This window comes from Pogona vitticeps, chromosome 3, assembly GCF_051106095.1.
Source record: "Pogona vitticeps strain Pit_001003342236 chromosome 3, PviZW2.1, whole genome shotgun sequence".
NCBI classification, from domain to species: Eukaryota; Metazoa; Chordata; class Lepidosauria; order Squamata; family Agamidae; genus Pogona; species Pogona vitticeps.
Window position 1 is genome coordinate 7758461 of NC_135785.1, and position 22476 is coordinate 7780936.

The 22476-nt window shown below is 45.3% G+C and overlaps 1 protein-coding gene across 1 annotated transcript in view; it reads left to right on the forward strand.

Annotated features, from left to right (window-relative positions):
• Positions 1-22476, forward strand: part of LOC110089827 (major facilitator superfamily domain-containing protein 8) — a 37338-nt gene that overhangs the window by 9097 nt on the left and 5765 nt on the right. The window contains exons 5-12 of the mRNA XM_072996264.2: positions 1131-1210; positions 2682-3015; positions 4932-5005; positions 12992-13075; positions 15594-15723; positions 17182-17304; positions 20809-20939; positions 21705-21859. Coding sequence (XP_072852365.2) covers positions 1131-1210; positions 2682-3015; positions 4932-5005; positions 12992-13075; positions 15594-15723; positions 17182-17304; positions 20809-20939; positions 21705-21794 — 1046 coding nt within the window. The 3' untranslated portion in view covers positions 21795-21859. The remainder of the gene's footprint in view (positions 1-1130; positions 1211-2681; positions 3016-4931; positions 5006-12991; positions 13076-15593; positions 15724-17181; positions 17305-20808; positions 20940-21704; positions 21860-22476) is intronic.

Here is a 22476-nt window from a genome sequence, read left to right on the forward strand (position 1 = left end):
GGTTACTGAACAAGATGGTTAGGGATTCGGGGGGGTGGGGGTGCAGTCCACAAATGACGTTTCCCAAGTATAATTCATATGGACACCATGCGCGGCACACAGCCTTCGGGACTCCATCTCCGGACTAGCAACGTGGAGAGGGGGGATCTGCTGCTTGGGTAACAGCCTATCCTCCATATTACTTTACCCAGGCTTCATGCTCTGGAGAGGGCGCTCCTCAATACAGAGCACGTTACCTATGCATGCGTGGCAACTTTATATCCTCCATATTTATCACACTTGAAATCCAATCCCATGTAGTCTGTGGCCACCTCTTATGGAGACTTGACTAAGGAAAACAAATGCAGGATGAACTGAGTTTTTTTAAAAATATGGAACTTATTTAGGACTGCCACAAAAATGACATCTGATGGGACACAATTGTCTCTACTTGTATTGTAAATCAATAAAATAAAGGTGAGTCCTGAGGTAAAATGCTATCTCATTTTTGGACTGACTACAAAACAGAGACAAGGCATCTTGGGTTGTTTATAGGAGGGATGTTTATGATGAGGGAGTTTAAAACTCACTGTCAGTCCTTGCACCCATCAGATCTGTTTATAGCAGATCTTCCATAAGGTAGAGCGCCTTTGAAAATTTCGGCAACTGACGTGCAGCCTTTCTCCAACATATGGTACCCTCTATATTTGTTGACTGTAGTCCCCATCAATCCACAGCTGGCAAAGGGGGACCAGGCTGGGGAAGGTTGGTTTAGCACAGGAATAGGATGTTTTTTGGCCTTGAAGGTATTTTGGGCTACAAGCCCCATAATCCTTCTTTATTCATGCTGACTGGGGATAATGGCAACTGAAGTTGGAAGCATCTGAAGTTGGAACTAGGGGTGGTTACGGTATAACAATTAGTGCTACCAGCAATCTGTTTTGGGCACAATTTGAACTGCTGGTTTTAACCTATAAATGTAAACACACACCCCTCCTTGGGTCCTTTTTAAGGAGAAAGGCAGGGTAAAAAGATTATAAATACATAATAAACCACAGGTTCAACACCACTGTTGGGTCATACCCCAGTTTGCTCTGTTCTTTCCTATGCATGTCCTCTTCAGACATCTGACATGTCTTTTTTGCCATTAGGGCCAGCCTGCAACCTTTTCCTACGCCTCTGTAATTTCCGGATCGGGCCTTTCGTGGTTAATAAGTTCACGTCACCCGGGGTGAGTGGCCACGTTTTCTTAGAAAGGTCCATCGAAAGCCAGTTTGTCTCTTGGTTCTTCCCTGGGACTCCCTGAGGCCAGAACGACTGTGGTGGGATCTGCTTTACCGCTAGGTAGACGGTGGCGACTCTCTTCCGGTGGCAGACTTGATAGTGATGGGGAGTCGTGATCAAGAAGCAAAGGGCAAATTGGTTAATCTCTAACTGGTGTTGTGTTTTGCTTGCCAGAAATGGCAGGATCTTGCTTGGGTCAGTTTTTTTCACTGAGGTGGGAAAATAACTGGGCTAGGGATGGGTCCCTTGTGGTGGAACGGCAGTCCTGCAGCCAAAACCCGGCTCATGACCCGGGTTCAATTAAAGGTTGCTGGCTCAAGGTTCATTCAGTCTCCCATCCTTCCAAGATCAGAAAATTGAGTCTCAGCTTGTGATGGGGGCAATGTGTAGCCTGCATATAAATTAACTTGTAAACTGCCCAGAAAGTGTTTTAAGATATAAGCAACATGCTTTGCTTTTTTTTCTTTTGCGCTTTATTATGGGGACGTGGTGGCGCTGCGGGCTAAACCTCAGAAGCCTGTGCTGCAGGGTCAGAAGACCAAGCAGTCGTAAGATCGAATCCACGCGACGGAGTGAGCGCCCGTCGCTTGTCCCAGCTCCCGCCAACCTAGCGGTTCAAAAGCATGCAAATGCAAGTAGATCAATAGGGACCACCTCGGTGGGAAGGTAACAGCGTTCCGTGTCTAAGTCGCACTGGCCATGTGACCACGGAAGATTGCCTTCGGACAAAACGCTGGCTCTATGGCTTGGAAACGGGGATGAGCACCGCCCCCTAGAGTCGAACACGACTGGACAAAAAAATTGTCAAGGGAACCTTTACCTTTATGTGCATAAAATGAACAACAACACTGTTTCCCCTTTAGAAATTTAATATATGGGGCAAAACCTTCTTCCTTCTGCCCCTTTTGTGTCGTTATAGTATCTTTTCATTTTCCTGCCCAGGGTAGTCAAAGTTTAGACCTCTAACCCAGCCAATTCCAGAAAATCCTGGCTGAGTCGTTACTTATGAACGGCACTACCCTGCACCTATCTACTCTGAAACGAGTTCTGATGGATCTTTGGAAGAATTTTGTCTCTCGCTGCAGAAATTGGGAAAAAATTGCTTATTTGGAAGGCAGGTTTCCGAACCTGCCCGCTTGAGGGTCCAGCCGATTTGGAAGAAGTTCAGTAAACTGAATTGCAATCCAATCTGCCCTCCGGTCCTTTTCCAAGTTCTGCATCGAAAGTCTGTATGCTGGTGCTTCAGCTTCACTTGAGCGGTGAAATGTGGGGGATCTGGGACTCAGAAGCCTGCAATTATTTGGGGACCCCCCTCGCCCATTTGTGCCTTGTTCTAGCGCCAGACTAGATGGATACGTTCTTCCTTCTCTCTCTCTTCCCCTTTCACTCCCCCCCTCCCTGCTTCCTTTTATCCACAGCTCTTCATGTGCCTGGTCTGGATCCTGCTTCAAATCGTCGCTGTGACTATGTACTTTGACCTCCAGCCGCCGCCGTTGGCCCGTTCGTCAAAGGCTGTGCCGAGAACATCACAGGATGTCTTGGAGGAAGATGAGGTGGAACCTCTCATGAGGCATGAGGCTGGCCAGGAGGAGGCGACAGAGAGCGGAGGCTATGGCAGCACCACCGATGTGGAGCAGCAGGAGCCTTCACTGGGGGATGAGTATCGCTACGTGCCCAACGGACACCTCGCTGATGAGGAATCGGCTGACGAGAAAGAGAAGAGCCCCTTCCATGATTTCAGCTCCATGAGAGGTGAATCCTCTCTTTTCTGGAAGAAGCTGATAGCGTTTTTTTAAATATCCACATTTATTTATTTGATTAGCTAGCTGGATAGATCAGTAGTTTAGGGATCTGCCCGTGGAGCCCGAAGTTGGGAGTTCGATTCCCCCACTGGGCCTCTTGGAAGAAGAGCCAGCCTGGGTAGCCTTGGGCAAGCTGCACCGTCCCTGGGCGCCCCCCAGAGGAAGAGAATGGTAAACCACTTCGGAGTACTCTCTACCTAGAAAACCCTGAAAAATAGTTGGCGTTAAGTTAGAATTTACTTGATGGCACTTGCTTGCTGGCTGGCTGGCTGAGGGGCCTCGAGGTGGCTCACAACAGATAAAACAACAGTTATAAAAACACAATATAAATATCATATTAAAAAAATGTGTATATTAAAATTTTGAAAAATCAAGTTTGGAAACAAAACTGCATTCATTGTGCCATTAGCACAAGGTGACAAATGCGGCTCTCTCTGGTCCCCCCCCTCCCTATTTTTGCTCTCATGACAGCCATGAGAGGTAGATCTACCTGAAAATGGAGCAACAGGCTCGAGGGGGGAGGGGCAGCCAGCGAGCTTCTCAGCTCAGTGGGGATCGAAACCTCAATTTGCCAATTGCATTGATTTCCCCCAAAAGGTAATTTTTCCAAGCTGTCATCTTGATTGAGGCGGCGGCCACCATAATAGAATAATCCTATTTTCAGATGTCCACCAGGGGAGGAATTAGATTTTGTGGCGAGTAAGTCTTGAAGACTAAATCGATTGAAACGGAACTCGGAGGAAAAAGTGTCGGCTACAGTTAACGTTAGTAGTTTATTTATTTTGTTGTTTTAAAATATTTTATGGCTACTTCTTAACCTTTTGGATATCTGGGCAGGGTCAAGCCGTAATGGAACTGATACCGTTCAAAGGTGGGCAGGACCTTTACTTGGATGAACTCTTCATCAGGTTAGAGAATTAAAAGAAGTTGAACCCGGACAGAATTCTTTCTATCCCTTTCCCATATTATCTTTCCCTATCCAGTCTTATGAAGAATTCTCGAGATCTCAGAAGCTTTAATGTTGTTTTCTTAGTTGTTAAGTCAATTCATTGAGTCAATTCTGAATCATGGCAACCCTTTCCAAGGTTTTCTAGATAGAGAACACACAGAAGGGTTTTTATCCTTCCCTTCTTCTGAGGGAGCCCTGGGACAGTGCTGCTGGCCCAAGGCCACCCAGGCTGGCTCTACTCACAGGAGGTCCAGCGGGGGATTCGAACTCTCAATTTCTGGCTCCACAGCCAGACACTTAAACAACGGAGCTATCCAGTTGCCTAATAAAAGTGTTCCTCACCTTTAGATCTACTTTCTTCATTTCAAAATGAAAGAAAAAGCAACGAGATAACAACTAGCCAGGTAGAATCAGGCCCATTTAAAATGTTTAGCTAAAGAAAGATTTGAACTACAGTGGTGCCTCGCTAGACAATTGCCTCGCGGGGCGAAAAACCCGCAAGACGATTGGTTTTTACGATCGCTATGGTGCCTCGCAAGATTTTTTTATATGACTGCTTTGCAAGACTTTTTTTTTGAGACTGATGCTTCGCAAGATGAATAAATTTCATCTTGCAAGGTTCCCATCTTGCAAGATGATTTTTTCACAAGATGACGATTTTTGCGGAATGAATTAAAATAGTCTTGCGAGGCACCACTATAGTACCAAAGGGTTGCAGTTGAGCCTGTGTAGGGGGTGTGAATCCTCACTGGGGCACCACAACTGAGAAGCTTTTCTTTGTACGTAATGTCCTTGGAAAAGTCTTCTTTTGAACTTTAAATCATTTTGGCTGCCCCATGAGGAAAATGGTGCCTTTTTCATCCTGATGCCAGCAAGAATATCACGCCCCCTCAACGGGTCTTGTCTTCTTGTTTCAGAGTACCTGCGAGAGGAAGTGGTTGTTTTGCTCACAGCCCAGTTCGTCACACTTTTTAATCAGACCGCACTGGAGGTACGTCAATGCTTGGGCACGAACGGCTGACTGTTTTGTGGTGGAGTTGTTTGTTACGGGACAAATGCTGCTAAAAGGAGAAATGCCTGAACCGCAGAAGGTATCAGATTGTCATAACAGGTAGGGGTGGGGTTTCTTAGACTACAGAGCCCATAATTCTCCATTCTGAAAGTTCTACAAGAAGGACAAATACCTCAGTATGGCTCACCTGGGAGGAAGACCTCAACCGAAATGCTTTTGAGACTTTGCTAGGGTGAGCTATGCCTCAGCTGCCTGTTAGTTTCTGCCTCGGTGCTAGCTGGGAGCTTTCTTTCCAAGCACACAGATGAGAACTGCAACTACAATGCAATTTCTAAATTCCATTTTATAGATGTGTTTGTGTGCGTGTATCCTCCTTTTGTGCTGTTGTGCTAAACGGATAGAGGACAGAATCAGAGGTTTACCGTATCTTTTCAATCTGCTGCTATTTCACTTGCTTAACATAAAAAAAGAACAAGAAGGAATTTTAATGGTTGTGGAAATGGTAGGCAAGACCGTGGTGATAATGGAAGAGAAGGTGGAAAGAGGATTGTGATGACATGTGAACACTTGAAATGCACCTTTGCAGGATAATGAAATATTTCTGTGTGATTTAGGTACTAGAGTGCAGTACAGAGACAGCTTAGGACAACTTCCAGTGTGGTCAAGCCCTCTCTACTTTATTAAGATAGCATCTTGTTTTCACACATGGCAGAAGGTGTCGTCCCTTTCTCAGCACCACTGTAAGATCTAGATGTACGTAGAATGCGTGAGGCAGTGATTGTCCTTTGCCTCAGCCACCAAAATGCTTTGGTCAGCTCTACCTGGCTGAGGCATGAACTCCCTTATAAGAGTCTCACGGCACAGCTGGTTAAACTGCAGTCCTGCAGTCAAGCCTCTGCTCAGAATCTGAGTTTGATCCCAACGGGTTCAGGTAGCCATCCCAAGGTAGCCCTTCCATCCTTCTGAGGTCAGTAAAATGACCACCCAGCTTGCTGGGGGAGGGAGGCAAGGTGTTGTTTGCATAGTTATGTTGTAAACCACCTAGAGGCTGCTTTAGTGCTGTGGAGTGACACATAAATTGAAACCACCACAACCAGCAATTTAATATATCACAATATTCAGGGCTACAATAAGATGTTGAAAGAGTCAGGTCCTGAGTTTGGAAATATTGCCTTTTTTGAACGGCAGCTGGCTGGCTGGCTGTAGAATTCTGGCAGTTGTACTCTTTTTATTTATTACATTTATATCCTCCCACCTTGCCACCAAAATGTCAGAATGACCTTCCTGTTACATACAGCACTGATGTTACCTGTCTGTCATGGGTTTGGAGGGAAAGTTCCATCCTATGGGGAGTGGAAGGCGGGACATCAGGAGGAGGGGCTGTACTGTATATATATGTGATGCCTGTGTGGTGAAGTTCAGCAGACGCTGGGATGTGAAGAAGCAGCAGCTGGGAAGAAGAAGCTGGTGTGGGAGTCTGTGTGTCAGACAGGGTACTACTGTGTGTCAGTACCAACCTGATAGGTTCAGGTGTCTGTATGGTTAGCCAGAACTGATAGGTTCAGGGTCTGTGCTTCAAGTTAAGGGTTCTGTGTGAACCAAACTGTATGCATGTATGAATGAGACTAAGCCACGTTACTAAATCTTATTCACCTGATCATTTTATTTTCCCTGTGTGTGATTTAAATAAACCTTGTTCTTTTATTTGTTTAAAAATCCATCCCTGGTCTGTGTGACTTCTTATAGGGAATGGTTGGTGGCAGCTTAGTTAACGTGTGGCAGATCCCAGTAGGTCTGGGTTTGTCACATTGATTGGTGTCCAGCGTGTGGGATACGACTGGTCCAGTTGTCCAGCGGTCCAGCAAAGCCTTGGCAAGTGTGCCCAGAGCAAGGGGGGTCTAGTCAGGGACAATCTGAGAGCGCGTAGGTAATCTTCTAGGTGTACCTCACGGGGGGGTGCACTAGTAGAAGAACGTGTAACCTCAGATTGGGGGGCTAGATTAGGGAGCTCTGAGGCAGCCTGTTTTGGCGGGAAAAAGCTGAGGCAAAACTGTAAAGTAGAAGTGAGCTAGCTTGTCTGCTGAGAGGCCCAGCAGAGGGGGGTAGACTCTAGCTCGCAACAGTTGCAAGTTAGTGCTGAAAGGACAGCAGCAATCTATAGGGAAAGCTGGTTCTGAGGCAAAAGAAAAAAAAAAGTGGTCGTTTTATTTTGAGGCTTGACTTTTTGAAGCAGCCTGTTCTGGGGGGGGGATTATGCCCTTGACTCGAAGCCAAGTAGCAGAAATGGGTGAAGTGAAAGACCCCCAGATAGACCAAGGTTCTGAGGATGAATTTGGCTCAGTGCAAGGTGACAGCACGGGAGAACAGAACCCAGAACTCAGAAAATTGCTCATAGCCCAACAGCATGAACTGAGGATGAGGCAATTTGAAGTGGAGGAAAGATTAGAGAGAGAAAAAATGCAGGAAAGGGAAAGGCAAAGACAATTTGAAATAGAGAGAATGGAGAAAGAAGAAAGATTAGAGAGAGAGAAAATTGCTCTGGAAAAAGAAAGAATGGCGTTTGAATTAAGAAAATTGGAAATGATGAACCAGAACAATAATAACAATAGGGATTCTGAGGGAGGCCAATTGTCTAAGGCTGACCTGAAGAAATTCCCTGTGTACCACAAGGGAGATTGTCCTGAGGTGTTCTTTTCCTTAGTGGAAAGAGCGTTTGTGGACTTCTCAGTGAGGGAAACTGAGAAGATGACCATCATGCGATCTTTAATCAGTGGTAGCCTGGCTGAGGTTTATTCAGAGATGCCACAGGAACTGATGAGAGATTTTGCAGAGTTTAAAAAACTGGTGTTTGCAAGACATGGGATAAATGCGGAACAGCTGAGGCAAAGATTCAGGTCCCTCACAAAGAAACCAGAGCAGACTTTTACCCAAGTGGGGGCTCAATTGGTGAGGCTGCTAGAGAAATGGCTATCTCAGGAGGGGACAGAGACCTTTCAGCAGCTCAAAGACTTGATAGCGCTGGAACAGTTCTATTCAGTCCTGCATGGGGAACTGAAATTCCAGGTGAGGGAAAGGAAACCAAAATCTGTGGCAGAAGCAGCCGAGATCGCAGATTTTATTTACCAGATAAGAAAGCCCTTAGGTGAGGAGAAATCTGTAGGAAAACCCAAAGAAACCTACAGCAAGTACTCTCAGGGACCAGGGAAAAGCCAGCAAGGGGGAGGGGCCCATGGTGAAGGGAAGCCCTCAGACATGAAACCAAGACCTCAGATTTTGGAGGGAAAACCAAAACAAGATGAGAGAGACTCAAAATACACCAGAAAATGCTATTTCTGTCAGGGAAAGGGCCATCTAATCTCAGAGTGTGAGAAATTAAAGCAGCTAAAAGGAATTGTGCCTCAGGATTTGAGTGGGACCAAGCCAAAAGCTGTGTTCTGTGTCCAGAAAGAGCAAGGCTCATTGTCACTGAGGGAGCCTGTTGCCATGGCTACTCAATCTGGAACAGCTACATCTGCTGATCAGGCTGAGGAAAATGGTCCTCTTGTAGAGGTCAGGCGCTGCCTACTGGTGAGAACAGATTCCCAGTTGTTTGAAACAGCAGGGGTGGACGTAGGAATACTTGGCCATCAGTATCGGGGGCTGCGGGACACTTGTTCTCAGGTGACCCTGTGCCATCCAGATATTATTCCTAGGGAGTATGTAATCCCAAATGAGAGCATGAAGGTGGCAGGGATTGAGGGGCAGGTGATCTCTCTGCCAGTAGCGGAGGTACCTGTGAACTTTCAAGGCTGGAGGGGCGTTTGGCGGCTAGCGATTTCATCGACTCTGCCAGCAGCCGTGCTCGTGGGAAATGACCTGGCTGAACATGTGAAACGGGTGCTAGTGATTACACGCTCACAAGCCACCACGGGGACAGTTCAGGGGGGTAATGATGAGCCAGAGACGGAAGCAGAGGGCAGTTCAGAAGCTGTGGTGGAAACCTTAACCACAGACAGCAGATTTGGACAAGAGCAAAAGGCAGACGCCACTCTCCAAAAGTGTTTTGAACAGGTGACTGACGCCCAGCTAACACCTGAAACCCCAGTGAGATTTCTGGAGAAAAAGGGGATTTTATATAGAGAGACCCTGAGGAATATCTCAAAAGGGGGAGATGGGATCAGAAGTCAGCTGGTGGTACCTGAAAAGTATCGCCCCATGATCTTACAAAGGGGGCACTCTGACATGTTTGCTGCACACTTAGGGGTGAACAAAACACAGCAGAGAATCACACAGAATTTTTACTGGCCTGACATAGGGAAGCAGATCAGGGAGTTCTGTAAACAATGTGATGTGTGTCAAAGGCAGGGGAATAGCCGCGACAGGACCAAAGCAAAGTTGTGCCCTTTGCCTGTGATTGACACTCCGTTCAAATGCATAGGGGTGGATATTGGGGGACCTTTGCCCAAGGCCACAAAGAGGGGGAACAGGTTCATTCTCACCATTGTGGACCATGCCACGAGGTACCCTGAAGCCATACCCTTGACTAATATTGAAACTAACACAGTGGCAGATGCCTTGGTGGGGTATATGTCCAGGATGGGATTTGCCTCAGAAATAATCACAGACTTGGGCGCATCGTTCACATCAAAGCTCATGAAACGCTTATGGCAAATCTGTGGAATTAAGCACAAGGAAACTACTGCCTATCATCCTGAAAGTAATGGGTTAACTGAGAAGTTCAATGGGACTCTAATGCGCATGATTAGGGCTTACTTGGCAGAGAATCCAAACAATTGGGACCAGAAGCTGCAATCCCTTTTGTTTGCTTATCGATCAGTGCCACAAGCCAGTACCGGGTTCAGTCCATTTGAACTTTTATTTGGGAGAAGGGTGAAAGGGCCCCTTGATTTGATCAAACAAAATTGGGAGCAGATCACCCAGGATGACCCACAAGACGTTGTGACATACATAGACACCTTGATGAATGACCTAAAGAGAAATCTAGAGCTGGCAGCAGAAAACCTGCAAGCTCAGAAGGTCAGACAGAAAACATGGTATGACCACAAAGCTAGAGAGAGGCACTTTGACCCAGGGGAGGAAGTGCTTTGGCTTAGGCCCTGCAGAGAGAATAAACTGCAGCTCAAATGGGCAGGACCATATAGGGTCATTTCCAAGATGTCAGACCTGAACTACCTTATAGAGCAGGAGGAGAACCAAGCAAGGAGGGTGGTTCATGTGAATGCCCTAAAACCCTACTACAGAGGGGAACAGAGGGTTTTATTTGCGATAAAAGCAGCTGAGAGTGAGGAAGCGGAATTACCCTTCTGGGAGGGTAGAGGGGAAGTAAAATACAACCCAGAGGAGGTAAAGATCAGTCCTGCACTCACCCAAGACCAGCAGCAAGAACTAAAAATGCTGCTTAGTAAATATCAACAGGTGTTTTCCAACAAGCCGGGGATAGTGAAGGGAGTGATGCATCGGATCCACACAGGGGATGCACCCCCGCAGGCAGTATCCCCATACCGAGTAACGGGACCCTATAGGGACAAGGTGCGGAAGGAGCTGGACGAGATGCTTAGGGAGAACATAATCGTCCCCTCTTCTAGTCCTTGGTCCTCTCCGATAGTCCTTGTGGACAAGCCTGATGGGAGCATTAGGTTTTGTGTCGATTACAGGAAATTAAACCGTGTAACCACTCCTGATGCCTACCCAATGCCCAGGCTAGACAACCTGATTGAAACCATAGGGGGTTGTCGGTTCATCTCATCATTGGACCTGGTAAAGGGATATTGGCAATTAAGAATTGATCCCAGGGATCAAGAAAAGACTGCCTTTTGCAGCCCTTTTGGTCTCTATGAGTTTCGAGTCCTGAGCTTTGGTCTCAGAAATGCACCAGCCACATTCCAAAGGCTGATGGACCAGACCTTGGCAGGGCTCAGTGACTTTACTGTGGCCTACATTGACGACATAGGGATCTTCAGTAATACCTGGGAAGATCACCTGAAACACCTGGAGTTAGTGCTGCAGAGGTTAAGTGCAGCAGGGCTAACAGTAAAGGCCAGCAAGTGTCAGCTGGGTAGCCCAGAAATAAAATACTTGGGTCACATGGTAGGGGGAGGAGTGATAAAACCCCTGGAGGCCAAAATAGAAGCTGTTCGTGATTGGCCCAGACCCAACACCAAGAAAAAAGTCAAATCATTTCTTGGGTTGGTGGGCTACTACAGAAAGTTCATCCCGAGGTTTAGCGAGATTGCGGCTCCGCTGACCGATCTGACGAGGAAGAAGACTGATGACCGCATCCCGTGGACCAGCGACTGTGAGGAGGCGTTCCAGAGGTTGAAGCAGGCGCTAATCAACTATCCAGTGCTGCGTGCTCCAGACTTCGACCGGGAGTTCATCATCTACACCGATGCGTCTAACAGCGGGGTAGGAGCAGTTCTGTGCCAGCAGGATGAGAATGGTGACCAGCATCCAGTGTCCTACCTGAGTAGGAAACTTCAAAAAGGTGAGAGACATTTGGCAACCGTGGAGAAGGAGTGTTTGGCCATAGTCTACGCGATCCAGAAGGCCAAGCCTTACATCTGGGGAAGACATTTTATTCTGTGCACTGACCATTCACCACTGCAATGGTTAAAGACAATGAAAACCCACAATAGTAAACTTATGAGGTGGGCTTTAAACCTACAGGACTATGACTTTGAAGTGAAGGTGGTCAGAGGGTCAGTGAACTGTGTTGCTGACGCCTTGTCAAGAAGACCTGAAGAATGAAGACGGCGAAAGAAACATGGACTATGTATATATATTGATGACAAAAAGTTAAATGTACCTATTTTTTGAATTTGGTTTGTAAGAATAAAGGTAAATTGATGTAATGTATATGGTAAATGTTTAAATGCCTAATTGCTATGGTTAACTTAGAATGTAAGTATAAGTAAGTATGATATGGTATGTATAACTGTTGTTGTGTGTTTTATCCAGGTTGTTTTTTGGGAAAAAGCACCTTAGCTTTCCCCCTACAAAACAACTTATAAAGAGGGGAGGTGTTACATACAGCACTGATGTTACCTGTCTGTCATGGGTTTGGAGGGAAAGTTCCATCCTATGGGGAGTGGAAGGCGGGACATCAGGAGGAGGGGCTGTACTGTATATATATGTGATGCCTGTGTGGTGAAGTTCAGCAGACGCTGGGATGTGAAGAAGCAGCAGCTGGGAAGAAGAAGCTGGTGTGGGAGTCTGTGTGTCAGACAGGGTACTACTGTGTGTCAGTACCAACCTGATAGGTTCAGGTGTCTGTATGGTTAGCCAGAACTGATAGGTTCAGGGTCTGTGCTTCAAGTTAAGGGTTCTGTGTGAACCAAACTGTATGCATGTATGAATGAGACTAAGCCACGTTACTAAATCTTATTCACCTGATCATTTTATTTTCCCTGTGTGTGATTTAAATAAACCTTGTTCTTTTATTTGTTTAAAAATCCATCCCTGGTCTGTGTGACTTCTTATAGGGAATGGTTGGTGGCAGCTTAGTTAACGTGTGGCAGATCCCAGTAGGTCTGGGTTTGTCACACTTCCACACCAGACTGACAAGGCAGAGCATCACCAACCTTCCGAAAAAAGAAAGGAAAGAGGAACAAGATTTTTCAGTGGCATCCTTCTGAACCAGTGCATATTACTGGACCCATGGGTGGAAACTCGTCAGAGAGAGATCCAGCCTAGAAATGAGAGGGAATTACCTGACAGTGAGAACCATTAAGCAGTGGAATGGCTTGCCTCCCAAGGTGCTGGGTGCCCCATCGCTGGAGGTTTTCAAGACAAGATTGGGCAGCCATCTGTCTGGGATGGTATGAGGTCTCCTGCCTTGGGCCGGGGGTTGGACTAGAGGACCTTCAAGGTCCCTTCCAACCCTACAACGATTCTATGACACCAATGGTATATATTCTAATGTAAATCACCAGTGTGGCTGGCGTTCATACTTCTTTTCCTCTTTAGACGATGGTAACTCCAATCACTCAGCGGTACTTGAACTTTGGAGAACTGGAGAACAGCATCATGTATTTTCTGTGTGGCGCGGAGGTGAGTGTGCGACAGTGGAGCAAACGTGTCCCACAATTTGTGATCAAGGGACGGTTGCGTTTATGTGGGAGTTACACACTGTGCTTCACTTTCACCGACACTAAAAATTAGACTTATGCTGGCAGCAAATGTGCCTAATTAAGAACCGAGAATGATTTGCGTATGAGAAGGAAAGATGTTTAATTTTTTATAGTACAAACTACAAAGGATCTTGTTGTGTCTTAAATATTAATAAGTCTTATTCGCCTCAAGCTTTCCTTTGCTGCAGCCCACTTCATTGGATGCAACCACAGAAGCTTATGCCAAAGGGGGGGGGGGAATATAAGTCTTTCAAGTGGTACAAGATTCTTGGCTGTTTTAATGCAAAAGATAAATTTGGCTCTCTCCAGGCCTGAAAACTGTGTAGTTCGCATGCACACTTTGGTTTTGCCTAAATTGTCTGTGCTTCAGTGGGTTCAGTCGGTTTTCACAGGCCGTGAAACCCTGCTGAACTTGTTGAAGGGAAGGAGAAAACAGGGTGAAAGCGACATTTCTCTCAGGAGAAAAGTGAGAACAGGGAAAAAAATATCTCCAACCTTGTCTTGTCATCTCACCTGACTGAAGAGAAAAGGCAGGCAGGCAGGCACCCAGTTCCCTCATAAAAAATTTGAACCGGAGGTTAAAATGTGACTTTTAAAAAATGCCCTGTTTGTGTTACCTATGCTTTCTTGGCATCTAGGGTGACACTGTTGTTATTTTTGCCTGGATTGTGCAAGTTGTTCATTACATGGTGTGTTAGAAAAGTCCCCTTGTCCTTGCTGACAGGGCAGAATAATACAAGGAACTATCCTGAAAGTGCATCTTGTGTGTGTGAAACAGTCAAAAAGTATTTCCCTCGCCATTTTGAACTGATAACAGAATGGCATAAAACCTAAAAAACGTGTCAAAATGGCACTGAAAATGCTTTAAAATGCCATCTAAAAGTCACTGTTCAAAGTAACTAGTTATATTTGCTATATCTGTTTCATTATCGCAAGTGTTAGTCATTGTACCTAAAAGGTAACTTTATAACTATGATGTCGTTATTTACCTGAAAACCAGTAAGAAACCAGTTGAAATCCAGTTACGTAGTTATGCCACTGGAAGCAATAACCTATGTTACCTGTAATCAATTACTTCTGCCTTAAATTTCTCATTCCTGCTTATCCTTAATTTTACTATACACTCTGTTCAAAAGCAAGGACTTAGCTACCGTATTTTTCGCTCCATAAGACGCACCTTTCCATAAGACGCACCAATTTTTTAGGAGAAGAAAACAGGAAAATATAATCTGTTTTCTTCGCTCCATAAGACGCACAGACTTTCCACCCCCCCTGTTTTGTGGGGGGGAAAGTGCGTCTTATGGTGCAAAAAATACGGTACTCTGGGATGTTGTGTCCATCTCTCAGCTAGATTACTGCAGTGCGCTGTATGTAGGTTTACTTTTGGAAGTATGTAGTTTGGAAACTTTTCTTAGTCCCAGCTGTACTGAACCAAGTTTGGGTTTTATGCAGATCTGACTATAGATCTTTTTATAACATACAGTGGTGCCCCACATAGCGACGGTTAATCCGTTCCGGATTAACCGTCGCTATGGGGAAACATCGCTATATGGAACGGAAAAAACCATTGAAACGCATTAAACTTCGTTTAATGCATTCCAATGGGGCCCAAAACTCACCGTTCTGCAATGTTTCCCCATCCGGCCGCCATTTTCGCGCCCTCGGTAAGCAAGGGCAGGGCGCGAAAACGCTGTGCGTGGCCATTTTGGGCGTCCGGCGGCCATTTTGGAACCGCCGATCAGCTGTTTTTTAAAAATCGCTATGCGAAAATCGGTAAGCGAATTGCTTACCAATCGTCGCAAAGTGATTTTCGGCCATAGAAAGCATCGGTATGCGATCGCATTAGCGATCCCAAAAAACGGATCGCTATGTGAATTCGTCGTTAAACGGTGCGCTCATTATGCGAAGCACCACTGTAGATATTTTTCAAGGAGTAGCCCCTGTTCCCAAGCAGATTTTGAGTGCTTTTGCTGAAGCTTTCAAACCTTAAATTGACCTCAGAGGCTGTCTTTCTGCAAAGGGCCATCTCTCATGTATAGATATCGAGATGCTTTATTTATATTGAGAAGTTGCTGTGATTCTTGGTTTATTTGAGGGATTCTGTGCTTCCCTGGTGAAACTGCAGGATGCATTTGGTCTGAATGGTTCCCCTCAGTTTATTATGGAGACACCCCTTAGGGCATGCTTTTGGGACTACAAAACCCCAGTCAACACAACTGTTCTGAGAGCTATAATCCAAACGAGTACGTTTGTAATTCTGTAATCCAGAAGCTGAGCCCATGTTTTGCATGGAAATTCACTTCTGGCTACTTAAATTGGATCAAGTGACTGCTGGTAGAAAAACCCTGGAGACCTCTCAGAGTACAGTAACCAGTTCTGGGTGTGATGGAGCAACAGTCAGAAACTAATGCATGCCATCCTCCTGGATCTTTCTCCAGGTCATTGTGGGCTTCTTCCTGGTGCGTTGCCTTAGCACTCGCCTGACGGACCGCGTCATCTTAGTTCTCGGCCTGGTCATCTGCAATGTAGCCTGCGTCTGGTGTTTGCTCTTCCTGGGACGGCCTCAAGGTAATGGCGCCCAATGACTGGGGGGAAAGTAAGGACGTTCCTCCTGGTGGCCTTTTTGAGGCAATGGCCTCATCGCCTCCTGATTGATCTCCAGCCAGTTTGAATAAAACTCTTAATTCTCCTTCTATAATCAGGACACTCTGCAATTGGGATAAATTGGGAGAAAAGGGTAGCTTTGATGAGGTAAATCTTAGAGCTTGTAAAAGCTACCTTTTGAGCTATAACTTTCGGAACCCCTCAGTTAGCATGGATCACAAATCCCAGAATCTTCCCAGTTTCCTGACCATGGAGGTTGAGGAATACTGGGAACTGCTGGATAGTTCAATGGTTTAGGTCCCTGGCTGTGGAGCCAGAGGTTGGGAGTTCAGTTCCCCCATTGGGCCTCCCTGACAGGGGCTAGACTTGATGATTTATAGGGTCCCTTCTAGCTTTGCAGGTCCAAGATGAATGTAGTTTAAAAAAAATAACTTTTCCAAGCTTTGATCAAGCCAAGATTCATCATTGGTCATCATCCACCTTTTCAGAACTGAAAAATATATACAGTATCAGAAAAATATATCAGAAAAACATATCAGAATTGATCTATTTGTATATATGTATGGTATTATATTCCATGAGTCAAGGTGAGACTTAATAGTGGATCATGATTGTTTCTTCTCCATCCACACTAGAGAAATTTAACACCAAGCAGTCTCCAACATGTGTGTAAACCAGTCTGTATGAATGGCTTGTTGAAAACCCTTGAGATGGTGGTGATGTTTGAATGAGCCATGGATGGACTGAGATATGGCTGTCACCACACAATGACCAAGGGAAATTTCTCTGCTAGAGAGTGAAAATTGTGGCAAAATTACTTGTTCTTGTCGATATCTACAAGCGGGATCTGAAGGCCTTAGGAATGGACCTCCACAGATGGGAAACCTTGACATCTGAGTGTTCAGCCTGGATGCAGGCAGTGCATCATGACCTCTCCCAATTTGAAGAGGCCCTTGTCCAGCAGGCCAAGGCAAAGAGGCAGTCACGAAAGCAGCCAAATCAGGGAGCTGGACAGGGGACAGATAGTATTTGTCTTCAGGGTGGAAGGGACGGCCACTCTCAAATTGGCCTTCTCAGCCACACTAGACGCTGTTCCAAGTCCTCTTTTCAGAGCACGTTAGCATCGTCGCTCGAGACTCAAGGATGCCTACATGTCAAGATAGACTGTGCCAACAAATCGAGACAGTTTGGTGAGAGTTCTCACTTACCGTGTGGAAATGAGAAAAGGATGGTCTCTTCCTCCCAATAGAATTTTCTGCAATTTGGGCAAAATGACTCTGCACAAAACTGGGATCTTCTCCAGCTGGGAAGGAAACTGTGTAGACGTAGCAAGAACTGGGTGGATTGAACAAAGAAGGGGGCAAACGTCTGATATTTGAGGGAGGTAGTTCTGATCTTCTGTCCTACCTTTGTTGCTTTCAGGCACTTTTCCTGTCCTCCTGACAGAGCTGGTGGTGGGCGTTTTCCTGCAGGTCCTGGGCCTGCCCTTTGTGGCCGTCTCCCAGGTCTCCCTTTTTTCTAAAGTCACAGCGGAGAGAACACAAGGTAAGCCTCATCATCCCGTAACATTGCCCTCTGATTTGCGTCTGAAGACGACGTGGACCTTTGACCCATCAGAGCTCGTACTGTTGCGCAATGATTGGTCTTCAAAGTCCTTTGCCTTTTTAAAGCTTTTTTTCTTTTGCTCATTTTGCTTACTGGACTGTGAGTCTTTTCAGCATTTTGGGGGCAGGGGGGCTAACCTCACTCATAACATTGAGCGGTTTCGTAATGTTGACAGCAAAACAACTCTACCCATTGATGTCCTTGGGAAAGGTCCGCATCAGATTTGCCGAAACACGGTTTCCAGAATCAGGTGCTTGCGTACGTTATAAAAGTCATATTAAAAACAAGAAATAGGGCCCAGTAGATAAATGGACTGTTTTCCTGTGTAGGACTTCTCAAGAAATAGACTCAAAGGTGGATCTGGATTCAAATGACGTTTTCCTGACAGTCAATTGGAATGTTTTTCAGCTCTCTAAGAGAGGGTCAGTGCGGAAGAGCTTCTTTAAAGTTCTTAAGTAACTCAGTCTTTCCAATTAATTCCAAGATAGAAAGCCCATACTTTAAATTCCTGTAGTCATATGCCTTTCAGTTTTATTGGGTTGTTTGTTGCTTTATGTTTATTTGTTTGTTTTTATTGCTACATCCATTGCCCTGAGGTCCAGTTTTTGATGAAGATGTGGTTTGTAAATTTGATAGGTTTTATCTATTTATTGATTTCCGTCTTTGGAGTGGCTACTGCAGAGGGCCATCTCTTCTTTCCAACCGGGTTTCAGTTTCTCTTCTAGTATCCTCTTCTCAATCAGACAGCATTTTTCCTGCTGGGCTTTGCCCTCTTTCACATGCTGGCATGACATTTCCTCTCCCCCCCATTTAAAAAAACAACAGTGCTATTTGGCAGTGGTTCCCAGCCTTGGGTCCCCAGATGTTCTTGGATTTCAACTCCCAAAAATCCTGGCCAGCACCAGCTAGTAGTGAAGACTTCTGGGAGTTGTAGTCCAAGAATGCCCTCCCAAACGACATCCGACGGGCACCGACCTTACTGACATTTCGGTGCCAGGTTAAAACCTTCGTGTTCCGGAAATTTTTTAATCAAAGGTTTTTAATTTTAACTGATAAGCGTTATGGATCTAGATTGTTTTTGTAGATTGCTTTTTTTATTTTTGCTTTTGTAGAGTATAGATTGGTTCTTAGTGTGTTTGTTTCAACTGAACTGTTTTAATGGATGATGGAAGCCACCCGGAGACCCTTGCAGGGTGCGGGCGGCATACAAGTTGAATAAATGAAATAAATAAATAAACTAACACACACCTGGGGACCCAGAGCGCCCCCCCCCAGGAATGCGGCTATATCTATAAGGAGGACCCATGGAGAGAGGCCGTAGTGCAGTTGAGGGTTTCTAAAGGAGAGGGGGAAATATGAACACCCCCAACTCCCCATGTAAGCTGTCCTACGGGGAGGAGAGTCTTGGTCACCCAGAGTGGCAGAGAGCGCCCACTTCCTGAGAACCAACATCCACCCAGCTCTGGGAAGAGAAAGAGGGAACTAGCTCATTGGACTGGGGGCGAGCCAGGGGCCTCTGAAGAGAGACAATCCAAGTTATTGCCCTCATCGTGGGCAAACGGACCTTCGTTGCCAAAAGTGGGTCAGTGTCAATGAAGCCTTGGGATTGGGGGGAAGAATGGGTGGACCACCCACTTCCCCATTGATGAGACCTGGGATCATTGGGGAACTTGTAGATCTCCCAGTAAAGGAAATGGAGGACAATGGGCCATATTATTTATTTATTTATTTATTTATTTATTTATTTATTTATTTATTTATTTATTTATTTTATTTTATTTTATTTCTATCCCGCCTATCTGGTCATACTAGACCACTCTAGGCGGCTTACAATAGGAGCAACAATAAAATTATTAAAAACATTACAAATAGACAAAAATGGAAATCAAAGAATATAAAAGAAAAATCGTCAGGGATTATCTGTTGGGAAAGCCTGCCTATACATCAGTGTTTTCAATTGTTTCTTAAACAATAGATTCGGTTAGCCAGCCAGTGCATTCAACTGGATCTGACTGGGAGTGTTGTTTGAATCTGTTACTTGTGAACCCTCTCTCTAATAAACGCAGTTGCATCCAGATCTTCTTGAGTTTATAGGAGGCTTGGAGGAAGGACATTCTGCCAAATAAGCTGAAGTTGGTGGGGCCCACAGTGTGTCTGATTAATTTCTACAGCTGTACCTTGCTGCTAACCTCCCATGCTCCCAAAGCTTGGTTGGGCAACACCTTTTACAACCTTGTTATTTTCTTCCCTTTTTTTCTTCTCCTTTTCTGATCTGTGTCTGTGCTGAATTCCCTTTCTGGGTAACTGAAGTGAAATCGCACATCTGGCTGTGCCAGTTCTAGGTGAAGACACAATGTACGGCTGCTTCAGTTACAGTGGTATTTATTTATTTGTCTGTCTGTTTATTTATTTATTTGGAAAATAATTTAAGTAGCATTAACAAATTGTCCTTCATTAATGAGGTGGAGCTGTTGGCCAATGAGACTGGGTGTGATTCAGGAACACAAAACAACGCCTCAAGTGGTAGTTTGCTGCCACAGCTTAAGTTGTGTCCTTTACACAAGTGTACACTGCCAAGAGCGTCATTGCCAGCGTATCTGGAGGTACAGTAAGAATTGAGACCAAAGGTAGCAAACCGGTGGCCCTGCAGGTTTTGCTGGATTATCGTTCCTACAACTTTATTTTATTTCTCTGCTGCCTTCGTCCCGTAAAGGAACTCAAGGCAGCTCACAATAATTAATATGCAAGCAAAGCTTTAAAAAGGACAATAAATAGACAGTTAAAAAACCAAATAAACAGGGCATGTAAACATTGATCGTGCAAATATTGACACACCCTTTAAAAACATGCTTAAAAATCATTGGGGGGCAGTCAACCTTTGATGCCCGATGTGGTTGTCAAAATCCTGTTGAAAAATAAATGTCTTCACCTGACACCGGATAGATAAGAGGGGTGGGAGCCCACCTAGCCTCATGAAGGAGAACATGCCAGAACCTGGGAACAACCACAGAGAGCAGCTCTCTTTTACATTCCCTCCAGAGATGTCTGTGAAGGTGCTAGGACTGGTGGAAGGTAGATCCATCGAGCTATGTCGTTTGTGGTTACACCTCTCCAGGTTGAAGGATTTGTGCACCAAGGAAAAGGTGATGGTCCAGCTTACAGAGGTCTTCACTCCATCCCAGAACCTAAAAATGGCTGCTGTGAAGCTAAGGGGTTTTTAAAATGGCAGCAGTACCAATAGGCCTGAGAAATAGATTATCTATTTCTCTTCTGTGTTCTGCTTTGCTTCTTTTTTAAAAAAATGTTTCTGTTGACATGGTTTCACCTGTGTTTAATTGGTTCCATATTCTAGTGCTCAGCTTTGCCAACGACTCTTGAACGCCATTCCTTGGGAGAAAGGTGAAGTACCAATCTAATAACAGATTTTATTTTATTTTTTGGCAGGGTTCAGCCAGGGTCTTCGGCGCTCCGTTGGGGGAATCGCAACCATCCTTGGGCCTCTGTGGGCTGGGGGCCTGACCACAAACCTTTACATCATGTTGGGAGTGATGATGGGGCTGTTGACTCTCCTGATGGTGAGTGATTCAAACCCACATATCTCCTGAGTCCACTACATCACAATGGGTAATCTAGTGTGATAACTAAATGTATCAATGTGAGAACAATCTTGAACTTTCTTGTGCATGCATGTGTATACCCCAGCCATGCCAAATTGCTGAGGAGGTTGTGAACAACTGGTTGAAGAGGAAAGGTGGGTATGCAGAGAGATTTAAAGAAAAAGAGAGAGAAAATAGCCTGATGTCAAAGGAGTGGTAGGCTTCGCTCTAAGGCAGAGTGAGGGGAGGTGTGATCTTCCAGATGTGACTGAGCTGCAGCACCAGTCATCCTTACCTAGCCTAGCTAATGGTAAAGCAAAGGATGCTGCTTATATAGTGCTTAAAGCACTCTCTGGGTGGTTTACCATTTAATTATGCAAGCTAAACATTGGCCCTCTTCCCCAGCAAGCTGGGTCATCAGTTTATGGACCTTAGAAGGATGGAAGGCTGAGTCAACCTCAAACCAGCTACCTGAGGCTGGGATCAAACTCAAGCTACAAGCAGAGTCTTCACTGCAGTACTGCAGTTTAACCACAATAGCACGAGAGTCCTACTAGGTAATGCTGGGAGGTGCAGTCCTGCAACCTCTGGAGTGACAGCACACCTCCCATTCCTGTTCAAGGCCTTTAACGTGAATGTAAAAATAGGTTCTGTGGTCAACTCAGATCTGCTCTTCTTCTGACTACTCTGATTATTCCATCCCTGATGCTGACGGACTCTGTTTTCCCCCTCCTCCTGCCGCAGATTATGGTGGGACTCTCCTATACATACCTTATAGAACCACCCAGGCGGTACCTTTCACCAAGAACTTCCCAGGACGAATGCAGCTCATGAAAGACCGTGGGGTTGTTTTTTTTGGAGATGGATTTGAAGAAATGGGAAAGTGAGCAGTCCACCAGGTGAGAAAAGCTACGCCCATTCCTACATGTTGGGTGTTCACGTGGCTTTTAAGCCATAGTATCCAAATGAGGTCTGGAGAAGCTGGCAATAAGTCACATTGGGTGCCTATATGCAGACACATACATCTGTGATTCTGTTCTTTTCTGGGTCCTGTGCAGGCAGCAGATGACGTGTGCAGAAAAACGTGGGACAGCTCTGTTCTGTTTTGCCATGTGGAACAAATTGTGGCATAGTTTTATCCCCATTAATGTTTTTTTTTAAATGCTGTGGTACAAGTACAAGGGCCAGCTCTGCTAGTGAAGTTTTCATTATGATAATCAAATTTTTGTTTACTAGTGAATCCCAGTTATCCGGAAGTTGAGTCATGGCAGCTGGACTTCTTGTTCGGTTGAAACGAAGAAGCTACTTAGATGAGTCACGAAACATTTCAACCTAATAAGAAAGAAATCCAGTTGCCCGTGATGCATCTTCCAGATAACCTCACCTGGATGATAGAGAATCTTCACATATATAGTAAATCCAGGGTTTATGGTGACTTTATGTGTTTATAGTAGTAAATACCATTGCTCTATTTTTAAAGCCTTCCTGCACACATTTGGGGGATGTCGTTATGTAA